We start from the raw sequence: 18,896 nt of genomic DNA, 5'->3' as shown, positions 1-18,896 counted from the left end.
ACAAATTTTGAAATATTTCTTAAAATCAAGTCAGACATTCCTTTTGTTATTCCCAATAACTAGGCATCGTCTCAACACCACTGAAGGGGGAGCAGATTTTGCGATCCCAAAATGTGTTTCTCTGGCGTGGGGATAATTTTAAGCTGGTTATTTTTAACAGCACACACAGGTGTCGCTCTGAAAACTGAGTCGAATTGATCCTTTTAAGAGACATTTGCATTTATAAGGGAAATCTCCATTTGTAAGGGTGTCTCCCTCCTTGGTAGGGAAAACTGGGAGAGCCTTATCAAGTCTGTACCACAGCCTTACCCTGGTTTACTGTGCTTTTCCTGGTCACCTTCTATGATTCCTCCCCCACCCCACCCCCAACATATTCCTTTGTCTTTAGCTTGTATTTAAGGTGATGGCTTTATTTGGGGGAATTACTTAGTTTTTCTGGGTCTCCCATGCATACAGGAGGTATATATGCTGTTAAACTTTGATTTTCTCCTGTTAACCTGTTTTACATCAATTTTATATCAATTATCAGACCAGCCAAAGAACCTAGAAGAGGGAAAATGTTTCCACCCCTAGGTCATAGATTGAATAATAAATACAACGTATATTGGTACTCCATGATGCTACCATCTGCAAACCACCCCCCCAACCATAGTTCCTCTTTGGAATTTCTCTATTCTCACATTTTTAAGAATGGTGTTTTTATGGATTTCTTATTTGTATTCATAGAAATTTAAGGAGAATAAACGTCTTTAGTCTTCACAAAACTGAGGCTTTCCGTCCAAAGCAAGATTTAAAAAGAAACGTTTTTATGTTTCATAGGGTTTTAAGATCTTTTCCATAGAAACTGCACATTTCATATTCCCATGTATTTGCTATGTTTTGTTTCATTTAGAAATGGGCTACTTCCATTATATTTTCTAGAAATCTGTTGATTTATCGCTTATCTTTCCAGCTCATTCTCACTGGTACCCTAATCCATATAATTTCACAATTTGTGAAGTCCTACACTCTGTATCTGTATGTGTTTCCATCATTCCCAGGCTCTCGGGCTGCTGCTCCCACTGTTCTCACTTTCCTCCCCACCCTGTCGAGCCTCCACAGACTGTCATTGTCAATTATTGCCTTGCTTTTACTTTGAATTTACTTGCTCCTGTCTTATCTGGCATAATGCCTGCTTTGGTTAAACCAAATATTCCTTGGGCAGAGCACCCATGCAAATGAACTTCATGGTTTTACCGCTGAAAAAGGCTACTATTGTAACCTGATTAGCATGAGTTTGCTCCTTGTGGGTCATGCATAGAAACGACACCAAGTGGAATTATAGCACAAAGGAAATTTTGTCTGAAGCAGATAGAGAGATCTTGGGGGATAATTTCCAAAATCACGCCTTCCACCTACCCCTCCAGCAAGGGTGAATGGGGTCCTTTTATTTAGGGTTAGGATGAATATTTATTTATTTATATATTTAGATTTATTTGAGAGACACTGAGCACAAGCGGGGGGGTGGGTAGAGGGAGAGGGAGTAGTAGACCCCACTCCCCCACCTCCCCTACCCCGGCTGAGCAGAGAGCCCAAAGCTGGACTCAGTCCCAGGAAGCTAGAATCATGACCTGAACAGAAGGCAGACGCTGAACTGACTGAGCTACCCAGGCGTCCCCAGGATGAATATTTGAAAAGGGGGTCCTTGTTACCATATGCAGAGGTGGGCATAAGGTCACAAATACATCTTAAGGAGACATGCCTATTTGTTATGTTAATGAGGCTTGCGCTCCTCCATGGGTGGAGATTTTAGCACTGGAGTGGGGTAAAGGTAACTGTGGGTTCTTCCGTGGTCCACCTTCCCAGGTGTGAGTAGGGGGTTAAGCTCAGCTGCTCTGGGGCCCGCTGCCTCCCCTGCGCACACCACAGTTAACCTTCTTCAGCCTCTTCCCATGCTCTGACCTCAGCCCAGAGCACTCGTTCTCAGGGCTCTCCAACGGCTCACCCGCTCCTTCACTTCACTTTTCTGCTCACATACCATCTCAGAAGGGCCTTCCTGACCACCTGACCTAAAAGATCTGCTGTTCCCTGCTGGCGGGAATGACTACTCTTGTGCACTTTTTTGCTCTATCTTCAGACGCGTATCCCTTACCAAGATAACCTATATTTTTTACATCCTTTGAAAATCATCTGTGTTCTTGAGTATGAACTCTGACAGCAGGCGCTTTGTTCACAGCTTGTTTGTTTTTATTAGTGCTTTTTGCTTTCTTCTATGTAGTATTTGCCTGGTAGACATTTTTCCGTCCCTTATTTTCAACCTTATTGTTTTGTTTCAGATAGTGATACATGCTATAAAAACTATAGAACAGCTAATGGAGAATGTCATTGGTGGCCATTATGGTCAATGAAGTGGTCAGGGAAGGAATCCCTGAGGACCGCTGCTCATTTCCCTTGAGGCCTGAATGATGGAGAATGAACCAAAATCTGGAGAAAGAGCATTCTCAACTGAAGGGATGGCAAGTATAAAGGTCCTAAGTGGGAATAAACTTTCCATGTTGATAGGTGCTGGAGCAGCAGGGCTTAGCAGTAGGAGATGAGGTCCTTCCTAAAGGCACGGGTGGCAAGGACAGGTAGGGCCTTATAGGCCACCATGAGGAAAGTGGATTTTATTCTGAGTGCAGTGGAAATCCATTGGATAGTTTAATTAGGCGAAGGGTGTCATCTGGTTTTCATTTTTAGAAGATAACTTTGCTATTATGTAGAGAATTGATTGGAAAAGTACAAGAGTAAACAAGGGGAATGTATACTGAGAGATTGTTTCTGGATAAAAGAAGTTTCAGTGGAGATGGAAGGAAATGGATGATAAATTCACATTGTGTTTTGTAGGTAGAGCTGACAAGCCTTGTCAGGGGATACCAATGTAGATGGCCCCAAAGGCTCATTTAGTAGCTTGGCAAAGAGCTGACACAGCAGTTCTCAGAAACTTTGGTGGAAGAAGAGGCCGACACCAGCGACTGAGTTCTTGCTGCCCTCCTTTCTAACAGGCCTCTTGCCACCTGGGAGCTTCTGTTGTTAGATTATCACTTAGACGGTCCCTGTTTCTCCTTTTATACAAATGTGCCATCCCGAGGTATAACCAGCCCACTTATGCACAGCCGAGGCTACAGGTTAATGAGAGTTTGGGAGATTGTGTGTACTCTTGAAGATTTTCTCCTTATAACCTTGTTTTGCTCAACACCCTGTGGTGCTAGGAGAATGTTGTCTTTGCCTTCTTTTGCATAAAAATGTGCTGACAGTGCTGGGGAGGAGGGAGGAAAAGATAGGATTCCAGACAGGCTCACTGGCTTTTGGATTGAGCAGCTGGGAAGAGAAGGCGCCACATACTAGTTGGGGGAATGTATAGTAATGTGTGTGTGTGTGTGTGTGTGTGTGTGTGCGCGCGTGCGCGTATTTCATTTGGAACAATCCTAGGCCTCCAAATAGAAGTGTCAAAAGCAGGCAGCTAGTTAACACAGTTGGGATCTGGGAAAGACCACAGCTAGAATTATAAATTTGAGACTTCCCCTATTCTTCACAGCTATCAGCATAAAGCAACAAGAACCAATCTAAAGTGACCTTTTCTTTAGAAAAAGTCATAGAGGAAATGGTCAAAGCTTTTCTCTCCATGAGAGTCTCAGCCCCAGATAATTCAAGGCTATAAAATCATAATGAGAAGTCAGAGAGTAATTCTACCAAAACGTTAAGGAATAAGTAACCACAATGGTCTTTATAAAGATGTGAAGCCTAGAAAAAGAGGAAACCCTTCAAATTATTTTATAAAGTGAACAGCATTGGAAACTAGGCCTGATTTGATCATCACAGGTACACAGGACACACACGTGTTGGGGAGGAAGAATTTATTCCACCCTTGAAGTTTCTTCTAGCTGGGTGAAGACTCAAATTGACATGAGACAGATTAACAGGAGACAATCAAGTTTAATAGTGAATAGATGGGGAATCCACAGAGACATGGAATTCCAAAGACAGCAACATGATACTTACGTGAGCTCAGGAGAGGGGTAGTGTCTGTGGATACAAAGGGGAGAAAGACCATTAGTGGGTAGGTGGGAGTACACATTTGAAAAGCAAAGGTGCTCTATTATGCAGATAAGTTTCTTTTTTTTTTTCTTTTTTAAAATTATGTTAGTCACCGTACAGTATATCATTAGTTTTTGATATAGTGTTCCACGATTTGTTGTTCATGTATAACCCCCAGTGCTCCATGTAATACATGCCCTTTTTAATACCCACCACCAGGCTAACCCATTCCCCACCCCCTCCCTTCTAAAACCCTGAGTTTGTTTGTCGGAGTCCATAGTCTCTCATGGTTTGTCTCCCACTCTGAATTCCCCCCCTTCTTTTTTCCCTTCCTTCTTCTAATGTCCTCCATTCTATTCCTTATGTTCCACGAGTAAGTGTAACCATATGATAGTTGACTTTCTCTGCTTGACTTATTTCACTCAGCATAATCTCTTCCAGTCCCATCCATGTTGATGTTAAAGTTGGGTATTCATCCTTTCTGATGGCTGAGTAATATTCCATTGTGTATATGGACCACATCTTCTTTATCCATTCATCTTTTGAAGGGCATCTCAGTTCTTTCCACAGTTTGGCTATTGTGGACATTGCTGCTATGAACATTAGGGTGAACATGGCCCTTCTTTTCACTACATCTGTATCTTTGGGATAAATACCAATAGTGCAATTTCTGGGTCATAGGATAGCTCTATTTTTAATGTTTTGAGTAACCTCCACACTGTTTTCCACATTGTACTAACTTGCATTCCCACTAACAGTATAAGAGTGTTCCCTTTCTCCACAGCCTCTCCAACATTCGTTGTTTCTTGCCTTGTCAATTTTTGCCATTCTAACTGGGGTAAAGTGGTATCTCACTGGGGTTTTGATTTGAATTTCCCTCATGGCTAATGATGTTGAACATTTTCTCATGTATCTGTTAGCCATTTGCCTGTCTTCTTTGGAGAATTGTCTGTTCATGCCCTTTGCCCATTTTTTGACTTGATTAGTGTTTTGGGTGTTGAGTTTGAGAAGTTTTTATAGATCTTGGATATCAGCCCTTTGCCTGTAGTGTCATTTGCAGGTATCTTCACCCATTCCGCGGGTTGCCTCTTTGTTGTGTTGACTATTTCCCTTGCTGTGCAGAAACTTTTCATCTTGGTGAAATCCTGACAAAAGTCCATTTTCACCTTTGTTTCCCTTTTCTTTGGAGATGTGTCTTGAAAGAAGTTGCTGTGGCTGATGTCAAAGAGGTTCCTGCCTATGTTCTCCTCTAGGATTTTGATGGATTCCTGCCTCACATTGACATCTTTTATCCATTTTGAGTTTATCTTTGTTACGGTGTAAGAGAATGGTCTCAGATAAGTTTCTTAGGCAAAGAGGAATCTCTATTAATAGTACTTTTCCTGGTACTGAAATGCAGTTGAGGGGGAGGTGAAGAGATTTTCCTGAATCTGCTGGATTTTGATTACTTTTAACTCAAAATAGTGTTCATGCCCAAGTAGCCCATCCTGGGCTGCTTGTTCTATACATGCAGACACAAAATGCAATTTTCAGTAAAGTAAATAGAGAACCTAGTGCTAGATTAAAATAATAGTATACTGGGGCAAAGTGTAATGTCATATTGCATGTGATCAATAGGAAATCCAAAACTCTTGGAATTTAAAAACTTCACCATTTATGAACTATGTGATTTTAGGCTTGTTACTTAACTTCTAGGTGCCTCTCTTTCCTTTTCTGCAAAGTAGGTATAACAATATTCATACCCATAAAGTGGTAATCGTAATAGAATCTACATCATAGGATTGTTTTGAGGATAAAATCAGTTGATTAACATACATCCTTAGAAAAGTGCCTAACACATGGTAAGTGTGCAATATGTTAGGTATCATACCAGTAACACAAGGAGAGTTCTGAAATTTATATCTATTAATAAATTTAGTGAACCATATAAAATAGACAAAAATTATATGCATTTCTCTCTAGATGCTGAGAAGGATCCATGATAAAATGTAACCTCCATTCTTCATTTAAAAAATCCAATTAAGTAGGATTAGATGAATAATTTCTTAACATAAAAATGTATGTATTTCAACTAAAATTCCAACATCGGGCTTTATAGGGGGAAATGAGAAACACTCCCATTAAATAAAATGAAACAAAATGATCACTATAACCATTATTGTTTAACTCTGTGTGTACTGAACAACATAATTACCTCAAGAGAAATAATTAAAAGGTGTAAAAACTATAAAGGAAGAGGTAGAATTATCATCTTTCCCAGGTGATATAATAGAATACTTGGAAAATAACCCAAGAGGATTCACTGAAAAATTATTACATTAAAAATATTCTATAAGGAGTCTGGCTTCAGATTTATCATTATCCTAGCTACACAAAAATAAAAGCCAATTAATAATGGAAGAAAAGCCATTTTCAATTGAAAAACTATAAGGTATGTCAAAGAATAAACTTAAGAAATGTGCAAAATTTATAGAAAAATGAATTTATGATATAGATAAAATGGCATAGATTCATTTCTCCCCTTAAGTACAACAATAGCCTTTGGAAATAATCGAAGAGACAACCAAAGGAGAACTCTAAGAGGTGGTGAGAGGAAGCTAGGCTTGTTTTGGATCTCAGGTCTGGAGGAACAGAACAGTGGCAGTAAATCTTAACCTCCCCCATCCCAACATAAAGTCACCTTGGCCCCAATGTTTCCTGACCATCTATCTGGCTCATTCCTATCCTGGATCAAGCAGATGGTGATAAGCCTGGCACCACTAGCAAGGGGATTGATGAGGGAGACTCAGTAATAGTAGCCTGGGAAGGTGTGTTCTCTCCTTGAAGGTCCTCCTTGACCCAAAACTGACCCTCCCTGACCTGAAACAGTAGGGTTACTGATCTCACCAACAAACCGAGTTCTGGAAGTCTCTTCGACCCTGTGAGCCCCAAACTTCCCTCCTTCCTCCAACTTCCCTCCATCCTTCAGAGACACAAGTTTAGGGATAGGGTGTACTAGTAAGAAAGGATCTCCATCCCCACATATGAGGGGCATGTGATCTGAACAAGCACCTGCCTAGAGAAGCCTCTGTCCCCTCAGGCTGAGGCTCCCCTCATGTCAGCAGTCCCGCTTGGAGAGACCCATTTTAGCTCCCTGGCAACACCAGCAGCACCATCTCAACAGCACCAAAGAAGCTAAACATACCCAAAAAACAGAAAAAGTTCTGAAAATTAAATGTCTTTGGAACCAGAGGCAACCAAAGTAGGCCGGGCCCTGCATGTTAACCCTAAACTGGGCAACCACCTACTGAAATAAAAGATTTAATCAGGATCTAGAGTCTTCTAGTGCCATAGGCAAAATGTTTAGGTTACAAACCAAAAGTTAACAGGAGAATAGGAAAACTTCTAAAAACATAAAAGTTAAGTGTCTTGCTCCTAACAAATCCATGGATCAAAGACAGAGTCTCAAAAGATCAGGAAAGAATGGAAATGACTGTACGATTTATTGGGCAGATGCAGCTAAAGCAGCAGTGTTGGGGTAATTTATAGCACTAAATGCTTACATCAGAACGGAAGGAAACTCTCAAATGGATAATCTAAAGTTCCTACCTCAAGGAACTAGAGTTGCAAAGTACCAAAGCAAGCAGAAAGAAATGATAGGAATTATTCAGGTTTTTCTGTCAAAACAAAAGGAAGGCATCCAGCTTGGTGGAGCCCACAACATTAGCGTTAGCTGGCTATTAGGTAAGGGCAAGTCTTGCAACCACCAGCCAAGCCCTGCTGTGGGGGTAGAAGGTGACGTATCCGATAAAAGCAGAAAGGGTGTGCTCTCACTTCACCGAGAAGCAGACTTTTAGAAAAAGCTGGAATCCTGGTGGAGGAGACGTGAGTGAGTGATGAATCCGGGTGGGTGGCATGGTGACACCCCACGGAGTCCTATTCATCACACCATCAGGGGCACAACTAAATGTCTAGACGCCTTCAAGAAGTGGCTGAGGGTGGGTCAGTGGCCCTAGGAAAGTCACGAGGAAGAAGAGGTGCCACGACCACATTGGTTAAAGAACATTATGACACCAGCGTCCTCCTGATAGATGCCACACAAGATGGCCCCTGGGGGTCATATTTCTCCATAGAATCCATCATGGGGCAGTTGGAACCTACTGTAGACCAGGGAGGTTCCTTCTCCTCTATGCCAATAAGACTAGAAGACTTTTTTTTTTTTAAATGATTTTATTCATCTGTTTGTCAGAGAGAGAGAGTGAGAGAGCACAGACAGAGCAGAGGAAGCAGCAGCAGAGGGAGAAGCAGGCCCCCCCCCGAGGAAGGAGCCCGATGTGGGACTTGATCCCAGGACTCTGGGATCGTGATCTGAGCTGAAGGCAGATGCTTAACCCACTGAGGCCCCCAGGCTTCTCTAGAAGACTGACCAGAACTTAATTGATTCACCCCAAGTAGAATGGGCATCTCTCATGAACTTAGATGCAGAAATCTTCAGCAAAATATTAGCCAACCAAATCCAACAATGTATAAAAGGAATTATACATTGTGACCAACTGGATTTATTTCAGTAATGGCAAGCTAGACCTGCAGTCACAAATCAGGCAATGGTATCCACCATATTAACAGACTGAAAAAGAAAGGTCCTATAATTATATCAGCTGACCTACAGAAACACTTGATGAAATCCACTCATGACACACATTTTTTGCAAGTTAAGAATAAAGGAAAATTACCTTGATTTGATAAAGACCATGTCCAAAAAACCTGTAGAAAGCATCATCCTTAATGGTAAAAGACTGAATGCTTCTTTCCCTTTACTCCCCCATCCCCCCAAAAATCAGGAACAAGACAAGGATGTCTGCTCCCACCAGTCTTATTTATCATAGTAGGGGACGTTCTAGTCAGGGCAATATGGCAGGAGAAAGAAAAAAAAGGCATACAGATCAGAAAGGAAGAAATAAAACTGATCCTAGTTATGTTGAGGACATAACTGTCTATGCAAAGAGACTGAGGATATCTACTGATACCCCCCTAAAAAGTCCTAGTGATTTAAAGTCACAGCATGTAATATCAATACATGAAAATCATATTTCTGTAAACCAGCCCTGAACATGTGGAAACCAGAATTAAAAGCACGATATCATTTATAATTTCTCCAAAGAAAAATGAAATGTTTAGGTATAGAGTGTAAGATTTGCATGCTGGAAATTACAAAATGCTGATAAAAGAAATCAAAGAAGACTTAAATGGCTAGAGACCTATTATGTTCATGGATTAGAAGACGCCACATCGTAAAGATGTCAGTTCTCCTTAAATTGATCTATAAATTTGATGCAATTCCTATGAAATCCCAGCAAGTTTTCTATAAACATAGATAAGCTTATTCTAAAATTGGTATGGAAATATACAGGACTTAGAATAACTAAAACAATCTTGACAAAGAATAAAGTAGGAAGACTCACGTGACTCAATATTGAGGCTTGCTGTATGGCTGCATTAATCAGGGTGGTGCAGGACTGGAGCAGTAGACGTCGATCACAGGACCAGAAAGACACCCAGAAATTGATCCCCAGAAATCGGCTCAGTGGGCTTTTGATGAATGTGCAAATTCAATTCAGTGGAGGATGATCGCCTTTAAAGAAGACAGGGCTGGAGTAATTGGCTATCTGAAAGCAAAAATTAAAACTTTGACCTCAACATCACACTTTAAAAACTTTAAAACTTTGACCGTAACATCACACAGCAAACTGACTCAAAATAGATCACTTAAATGTAAAACATAAAACTATGTAACTTTTAGAAATGGTTATAGGAAAATGTAAAGTTTCCTGATTCAAAAGCTGACTTGAGACAATAGAAAATAACACTCTGTTTTTGAATACGGAGATTCAAGATCATTAAGACATCAATTTTCTATAAATAAAAAAGGCAGTAGGAGTCTAGTAAAATGGTACCAGAGTGTAGTCTGCTTATATGTGTTTAACTGTGTTGAGAATGCTGTGTGTGTGTTTTTTGGGGGGGGGTGGAGGAGGGGGAGGTTGTAATTTGAACAAGCTGCTTCTAAAACTTATGTGAAACATTGAAACAAGCAACCCCCCCAAATTCTAAAGAATAATGGCAGATAACTAGCTCTAGCAAATAAAACATTAAAAAAATTCATGATAATTAATGTTTTGATACATAGAATAAATATACAAATGCAACAGAATAAAAATTCTACATTGTTTTCACAATCCACATTCCTCATTCTTTCACAGGACTTTCCTTTGCCCCAGGGTAAACCTAAAAGAACCCAGAAAAAAAGTCCATTGAATTTCAAAAAGATTTTTTAAAACTCATAACTAAAACATTTGTCTTAAAAGCGGGAATGGTTCTTAACGTTAGCAAACTTTTCCAGAGAGGAAAGTCTCTTTTAGCTTACCAATAATTTTGAATATCAGAAGGGCTGAAGTACTTTATATGTGGAATGTATGATGCAAATCGTAGAGTTAGGAATTATTCAGGTTTTTCTGTCAAAACAAAAGGAAGGCATCCAGCTTGGTGGAGCCCACAACATTAGTGTTAGCTGGCTATTAGGTAAGGGCAAGTCTTGCAACCACCAGCCAAGCCCTGCTGTGGGGGTAGAAGGTGACGTATCCGATAAAAGCAGAAAGGGTGTGCTCTCACTTCACCGAGAAGCAGACTCTTAGAAAAAGCTGGAATCCTGGTGGAGGAGACGTGAATGAGTGATGAATCCAGGTGGGTGGCATGGTGACACCCCACGGAGTCCTATTCATCACACCATCAGGGGCACAACTAAATGTCTAGACGCCTTCAAGAAGTGGCTGAGGGTGGGTCAGTGGCCCTAGGAAAGTCACGAGGAAGAAGAGGTGCCACGACCACATTGGTTAAAGAACATTATGACACCAGCGTCCTCCTGATAGATGCCACACAAGATGGCCTCTGGGGGTCATATTTCTCCATAGAATCCATCATGGGGCAGTTGGAACCTACTGTAGACCAGGGAGGTTCCTTCTCCTCTATGCCAATAAGACTAGAAGACTTTTTTTTTTTTAAATGATTTTATTCATCTGTTTGTCAGAGAGAGAGAGCGAGAGAGCACAGACAGAGCAGAGGAAGCAGCAGCAGAGGGAGAAGCAGGCCCCCCCCCGAGGAAGGAGCCCGATGTGGGACTTGATCCCAGGACTCTGGGATCGTGATCTGAGCTGAAGGCAGATGCTTAACCCACTGAGGCCCCCAGGCTTCCCTAGAAGACTTGACCAGAACTTAATTGATTCACCCCAAGTAGAATGGGGAATATGGGGAAGGAGCAGGACCTTGAATTTAATGATTTCTCATCAAGTGACTTATTCACTGAATTGCCCAAGTTTGCATGGAAAGGACCAGGTAACTTCCACCATCCATCAGGTTGGGAGCTCAGAATGACAACATGAATTAAACTGCAGAACCTTCTAAAAGTTTGGTTTTTATGTATCTGCATACTTAGGCTATACAATGCGTAATCACTTTACACATTTTGATATTTCTGCATTTCGGAAGTGTTCCGCAGTGAGAACGCAGTGTGTGCACTCACACACTGACTGTGTATCTTTTTACAAACAGTTCAGTACATGAACTTTGATTTGCTCAGCCAGTACACCTGCTAATCGTCATTGTGCTATTCAACACCTATTTTGTCTCACAAATTGAGTCCAAAGTTCACCCTGATTCATTCTTATATTTTTGAGGCGAAGAACAGGAAACAGTCTTTTATTATTCTATTTCTTACTCAGTTGCTTTAACCTCATGAAAGCTTTCATGTCAAAAATCCTCTCCTGTTGACTTTTTTATCTTTTTGTCATTCATTCATCAGAAAGGAATGTCTTCTAATTCATCAGAAAGGAATTTTGTTGGTGCTTTTTCATATTTTCACTGAACTCTCTTTCCTTGCCTTTGTGACTTCACTTAGGAAGGGCAGGAGAAGAGCCCATCCAAAGGACGCGATCTGAATTCTCGCCCCACCAACTGTCCCCTTGTCCTTCTGCCTTCTCCTGCTCTCCTCTCACTGGAAGCTCCCATTTGGATCTGCCTCTAATTTTTCTTTTTTTGTTAGTCAATTTCACAGGTTCCTTTTCGGCAATCTGTTCCCCGAGCCATCTGTCTGCTCCTCTTCTGAGCCCACTGGTCATCCTGTCCAGGGAGAGCCACTGCTTTCAGCCCCGCTAGGACTCCGTCGTGTGGCTTATGCTCAGCTTGAAGAAGCAAAGGATCAGACCAGGTCTGTGCGCTCTGTTCACGTGGCCAGAGCTGCGTGGCGGTCACGTGTGGCTCGGGGTCCTCTGTACTACTTTTCTCCTCCACCCCAGTTCCTCTTCCTTTGTCACCCCACATGTGAAACTTGCATGAACAGGAAACTCGCGAGGGGTCCCTAGAAAATCTTCTCTCTAGAAAGTTCTTAGCTCATCCCAAACCCATTTCCTAAAAGATATCTCTATTTTTGCTCTGCTTACCTTATTGAAACCAATGTGATTAGTTTTTGGCATAAATTGTTTCTAGTAACCACTTGTTCAAACATCCAACTTACGTTAAAAGAAGATTCAGTCACCTATGACTTTAATGTGGTTTGTACTTCAGCAAAGTGGACCGGTCACTTTAAATTTAAGCTTGAGATGAGCACTAGATCACACTCTGACCCTGTAATTACCTCCTGGAATAGAGCCAGTAGGTGTCTGTTTACAAGTCTGCAGGGTAATTTATGTTTTTATTATGTTAACAAAGAGGTTGGGGAAGTGAGAATCAGTGATTAGAAGCCGGCCCTCAGCCTCACGTCACTTCTGCTCTGGCCCTGGCTGTGATGTAGGAGATTTCACCAGTCACTGGAAACCCTGACTCTATAGCTTTACCTGTAAGCTTCCATTGGGAAAACATGCATGCCTATGTATAGAGTAGAGATTTCATCTTAGGGAAGGGATTTCCTACCCACCAACCTCCTCAGAGCATCCTGGACTTCTTTGTTTCTCAGACTGTACACCACAGGGTTCAGTAGAGGTGTTATGACCGTGTAGGTCACTGAGATTAACAGATCCTGATCCCTGTTGTCCTCAGACTTGGGCTTGAAGTGGGCAATGGAGGCACAGCCATAGTGGACAATGACCACTGTGAGGTGGGAGGCGCAGGTGGCGAAGGCCTTCTTCCTGCCCTCAGCTGAGGCGATCTTGAGGATGGTGGCGATGATGAGGATGTAGGAGATGAAGATGAAGGTGGAAGGGGCTGTGAGGGCCAACAGGGTGATAATTAAGGTCAGGATATCATTAAGGATTGGAGCAGCACAGGCGAGGTCCAATACAGGTGGAACATCGCAGAAGAAATGCTCAATCAGTGAGTGGCAAAAAGACAGTCTGAAGATGGCCACTGCCTGAGTCAGAGAGAGCAAGAACCCCGAGGCACAGACCGAGGAGGCCAGGATGGTACAGACCCTCCAATTCATGATGACTGAGTAGCGAAGCGGGTTGCAGATGGCCACGTAGCGATCAAACCCCATGACTGCTAGCAAGAAGCAGTTGGTGATGGCAAAACCAAGGAAGAAAAAGAGCTGAGTCCCACAGCCCACCAGGGAGATGGATTGGCTCAGACCTACAAGGCCAGAAAGCATGCGTGGGATAATGACCAGGGAATAGAAAGTCTCCGACGTAGAAAGAACACTTAGAAAGAAGTACATGGGGGTGTGGAGGTGGTGGTCGATACGGATCACAGTCACAATGATGCCATTGCCAGCCAGAGTTAGGATGTACACGATCAGAAACACAATGAAGAGTGTGAGTTGATGTTCATGGAAGTTGGAGAAACCTTGGAAAACAAATTCTCTCACCTCTGTGTGGTTGGCCATCTTTACTGAGGATCTCAAATCAGAAAGGTAAAGAGAAGGTCAACACCATCCCTTCATAAGAGAGACCACCCGTCCCTTTGTGAGCACACTGTCAAGAGCAAACTTTCAGTATCGCAAAGACCCGGTTCAGAACTTCTCACATCAACTGTCTTTTCCAGGGACACGGCAGACTCTGTCCCAGAACTGATGTATATAAGACAGCGAAAATCCGAGCAACGTTATTTGAAAGTTTGAGGTAAGGCATTCTTTTCAAGGACAACTGACCCTACGTGTGGCCCATGAAGTTGATCTCAAAAATTTCTTAAAACTAGATTTTCCTAAAATATTACCCACATTCTCAGACCACAATGTGATTAAGTTAGAAACTATCACAAAAAAACTTGAAAAATTGGAAATGTTTGAAAATCTAACCTATGGTTCGAAGAGGAACTTATAATGGAAATTAGAAATCTTTGGAACAGAGCGGTGACAGGAGAATCACGTACCACGACACGTACCTTGCATTCAGAACATTACTGAAAGGAAATTTATCACTGAAAGTGGCTTGTTTGTTTTTTAAAACTGAAAATGAATGAGAATCCATTCTAAGAACTTATAAAAAAACATAAAGTAGAAGGAAAAAAACAGCAACAATGAAACAGATGTGAATGATAAAATACAGAAAATCCATAAAGGTTCAAGTTTATAAACTATAGGTAAACTCATGAAAATCTGACCAAGAAAAACAAGTGAAGACATAAACTCGATTATGGATTAATAAAGGGACAGAAGCTTCAGACTCAGAAAGATGGGAAGTAACATTATGAACAACTCCACCTCCACATGTTTTTAAACTTCAATGAAATGGATATATTTCTAGAAAAAAAATATCAATATTGAATCAAGAAGTAGAAAACCTAAAAAAAAAAATTAAGATATAAAGACAGTAGTGAAGAATCTACAAATAAATCTCTCGGCCAAGAGAAATTTACCACTACATGCTATGAAACATTCAAGGATAAGTCGATTTCAATGTAATACAAATTACTATTTTAAGTAATAAAGAGGAAATCCTCTCACCTCATTTTATGAAGCTGGAATTATCTTGACAACAAATTAAACTGGCCAATCTCATAGATCTAGAGGTAAAATTCTTGATGAAATACCATCAAACCACATCCAACAATGTATAAAATGGGTACATGACCAAGTTGGTTTTATTTCAGGATGTGAAATTTGTTTAACATTTAAACAATTCAATTGTATATTTCCTCCAGTAAACTGTTCAAAGGGAAAAAGTGACATGATTATTTCAATAGCTGCCTCCCAAAAAAGCATTTTTAAAATTCAGTGTCTACTTATAAGAACCCTTAAAAAACTAAGGCTCAAAGATTTTCTTTAAGCTGATAAAGCATGTGTACAGTTCTGCAGTCAATATATACTTAGTGGTGAGATACTGAAGGGTTCTCTTCAATATTAGGAACAAGATAAGGGTGACCGCTTCACCCACTTCTCTTCGACATTGCACTGAACATTCTGGCCAATCCAATAAGCCAAGAGAAAGAAATTAAAAATATAAGGATTGAGAAGGAAGGAATTCTCTGCAGATGATGCGATTGTGTACATAGAAAATCCAAAAGAAACTGCTGATAAATTATTAACATTATTAATAAAGTTAGCAGGCTTTCTGGTACAAAATTTAGGTATAAAAATCTATCAAATTTCTATACTTCAACAAACTGATAGCAAATTAAATTTAAAAGGACTGTCATTTATAATAGCTTGAAAGTATAAAGTACCTGGGAATACAGATGTTTATGAAGAAAATCACAAAACCTTAGTGAAAGACACCAAAGACTGAAGTAAGGGAGTAACAGACCCTGCTTATGAATTGAAAGATCTGAGATGGTGAAGATTCCAATTAATCAAAAATCTATGAATTCCTAGATCTATGATTTATGAATTCTCTGCAGTTCAATCAGAATCTCGAATGGATTGTTTTTGGTTGGTTAGTTGCTAGATTGGTAACTGATACTAAAATTTATATGAAAGTACAGAGATCTGAGAAAAGCTAGAACGCAAACACAGGAAGAGAAGATTTGCCCTTCAAACATCGTTACTTATTATTAGGCTGTAGTAATTAAGAAGGTGCGGTGTTGGCACAGAGATAGAGTCACACCAATGGGAGCAAACACAGTCTGAAATATGGGGACTCTTCACACCAGAGCTGGCATTGGAGGCTGGTGGGAAGCACAGAGTGGTCAATTAAGGATGAAATTGTTGGTTATCTGTATGGGAAAAAATGAAATCAGATGGTGCCATAAAAACATTAATTTCAATTTTATTAAAAACCTAAGAAGAAACAAAACACTTCATGAAATGTTTAGAAGATAAGCTTGGGGTAGCAAAAGATACAGAATATAAAATAATGATATATTCTGGTACATAAATATTAACTTCCATTTTTTTAAAACAAATTCCAAAAAAGGGAACAAGTCAAGATATTTACAACAAAACCAGGTAAAACACTAGTGTCTAGGGTATCTAGAGCTTTAACCATAAAGAGAAAAAAAAAAGATCAGCTTAATATAATGATAGATTTTAAAAGTGTATAAAAATGTCCTATTAGGGGAAGCACAGATGGCGCGTGAACAGACGTTTAACATCATTAGGAGCCGGAGGAAAATAAGACCATGGACCACAATTTCACACCCATCAGACTGCGGGAAATCAAAGCTGTTACAGATAAAGAGGAGGGGAAGCTCCTGAAGAGAGTGAATTGATAGGATCATCTTGGAAGACAGTTCGGCATTACCTGTCCGAGTTGAAAACGAACGGGTTGTGGGAGCCACTGATTCCACCGTCAGAATTTAATCCGGAACAGCTACAGAGACACACAAAGTTAAAACAGCTTTGTTTATAATAGGGGGGAAAAAGCGCTGAAATGAACCAAATGTTCTTCAAAAGCAGAAAGGATAAATTGAATAAACCCACAATATATTACAGAGCATCGAGTGAATTAATTATAGAGCACGGGGTGGCGGGGGGGCAAACTACACCCCAGGGACCAGCAGTCTGCTTTGTAAATAAAGCTTTATTGGGACACGGTCACACCCACTTGTGAACGTGTTGTGTGGATTGCGTTCACCCTGCGACAGTGAAGCGGAGGAGTCCAGCAGAGACCGTAGGGCCTGCGAGACTAACACGTTTAGTCCCCGGTCCTTTACAGGAAAGTCTACAGACTCCTGCTAAAGATGGCAGAGGGCACGGCTTACATTTTCACACTTCAGCTTTCTTGACCCTCAGAATCATAACGTTGCACAGTAGAAGCCAACCACAGGTGTGTGTGTGTGTGTGTGTGTGTGTGTGTGTGTGTCTGTCTGTCTTCCATTTACTTAATGTTCAAAAGAAGGCAGGGCTAGTAATATTTAGGGATAATCTGTTTCTTTATAAATATGCAAGTGCTTTAACCTAAAATTGATGATCATGACTGTTTGGTGAGGATTTGAAGCATTTGAAAGGAACATCTACGAGGCCCTGGATTTATAGTGACCTTCTGTTTCTTAGCCTGGGTAGAAGGTAGCTAGGTGTTTGTTTTGTTATTTTTCTTAAAATGCACATTTATTTTTTAAACTAATGCACACCCTATGTTACGAAAAACATTAACATTATACATCAAGAAGAACGTTCATGCTCCTATTAAATAGGAGAGATACCACAAAACAGTAAGGATCGTATGAACCCAATATGGTAAAGGAAGTAAAAATCTATATCAGTGTATTTATGAACAGGTCTGTATACAAAAAAAGACTATGAATTTACAAATGGGGGCACCTGGGTGGCTCAGTGGGTTAAGCCTCTGCCTTCAGCTCAGGTCATGATCTCAGGGTCCTGGGATCGAGTCCCGTATCCGGCTCCCTGCTCAGCGGGGAGTCTGATCCTTCCTCTGCCACTCCCTCCTCTCGTGCGCTCTCTCTCTCAAATAAACAAATAAAAATCTTTTTAAAAAAAGAATATATAAATGAATATATGGGACATTTGTAAACAGAAACTAACACAATATTTTAAAACTTTTTTGTGTAGCTTTTAATTGATGCATATGAAAATTATGTAATTCAAAGGAAAATAAATTATAAAACAGGATGTGAGATATACAAAATTACCTAATTACATGAAAATGTGCATAGGAAAAAGCTGAAGGGAAATCATCAAAATGTTAGTAGTACATGATTCTGCATGGTAAAATTATGGGTGGATTTTTGCTGTCTCCTGGATTTTCCAAAGTGTCCACAGTAAATATATGTTACTTATGCAGTGGGTTGGAGGGTAGCTTCAGTTTCTTTCAAGTGTCCCTCGGGGTTGTTCTCCTCACCACTCTTCCACTGAGGCATCCCTCCCACCTTGGTTCTCTCAGCATCTCTCATTCTTACATGATAACACTTGTCACGTTCAATTGAAATGATTTATTATCTGGCTTTTCAACTAGATAGTACCTTTTTGGATGACAGATCATACTTAGTCGTTTCTGTATCCCCAGAACTTAGCTCGATTCTTGGCATATGTCAAGCCTTTGATCACTGTGTCAACAGAACTGATAAGTGAAGGAAAACTCGGCAGGTGCTTCACACACCTGTGCCAGATTCACCCAGCAGTACGGACGCGGACAGGTGGAGACAGAGCCAGTACTGAAGGATTTCCGAGCTGGAGGGAGTGAGAGGTGGAGGGCATAGACCCTCCCATCAGGGGCAATTCAGACACAGGGAGCTTGTGAATCACTCACGCAAAGGACAGAAATGCGGCATCCACGCAGACAGGAAGGGATAGAGTCTGCAGGCTCACCAAGTGGCAGAAGGTGAGAGACGCCCAGAGAAAAAGACGTGGAAGAACAATATTGGAAAACATGGCTGGATGAACTGAATGTTGGCAAACCATCATCATCCGCACAGACCATTCACCTTGGGCTAGTTCTCCAATCCTCAAACTTTTGGAGGATAGCCCGTTTCGTAAAAGATTATAG

At 40.8% G+C, this 18,896-nt stretch overlaps 1 protein-coding gene across 1 annotated transcript; it reads right to left on the bottom strand.

Annotated features, from left to right (window-relative positions):
• Positions 1-12,973: 12,973 nt before the first annotated feature.
• LOC308355594 (olfactory receptor 10J1-like) lies at positions 12,974-13,900 on the bottom strand (the record flags this gene model as incomplete). The annotated part of the gene is made up of 1 exon (XM_080823912.1): positions 12,974-13,900. One exon carries the CDS (start codon positions 13,898-13,900, stop codon positions 12,974-12,976), a length of 927 nt encoding a protein of 308 aa, XP_080680038.1.
• Positions 13,901-18,896: the final 4,996 nt, after the last annotated feature.

Source organism: Martes martes (assembly GCF_963455335.1).
Source record: "Martes martes genome assembly, chromosome: 15".
In the NCBI taxonomy this organism is placed as follows: domain Eukaryota; kingdom Metazoa; phylum Chordata; class Mammalia; order Carnivora; family Mustelidae; genus Martes; species Martes martes.
The sequence above is the reverse complement of the archived record's forward strand: the minus strand, read 5'-3'. Positions and strand labels throughout refer to the sequence as shown.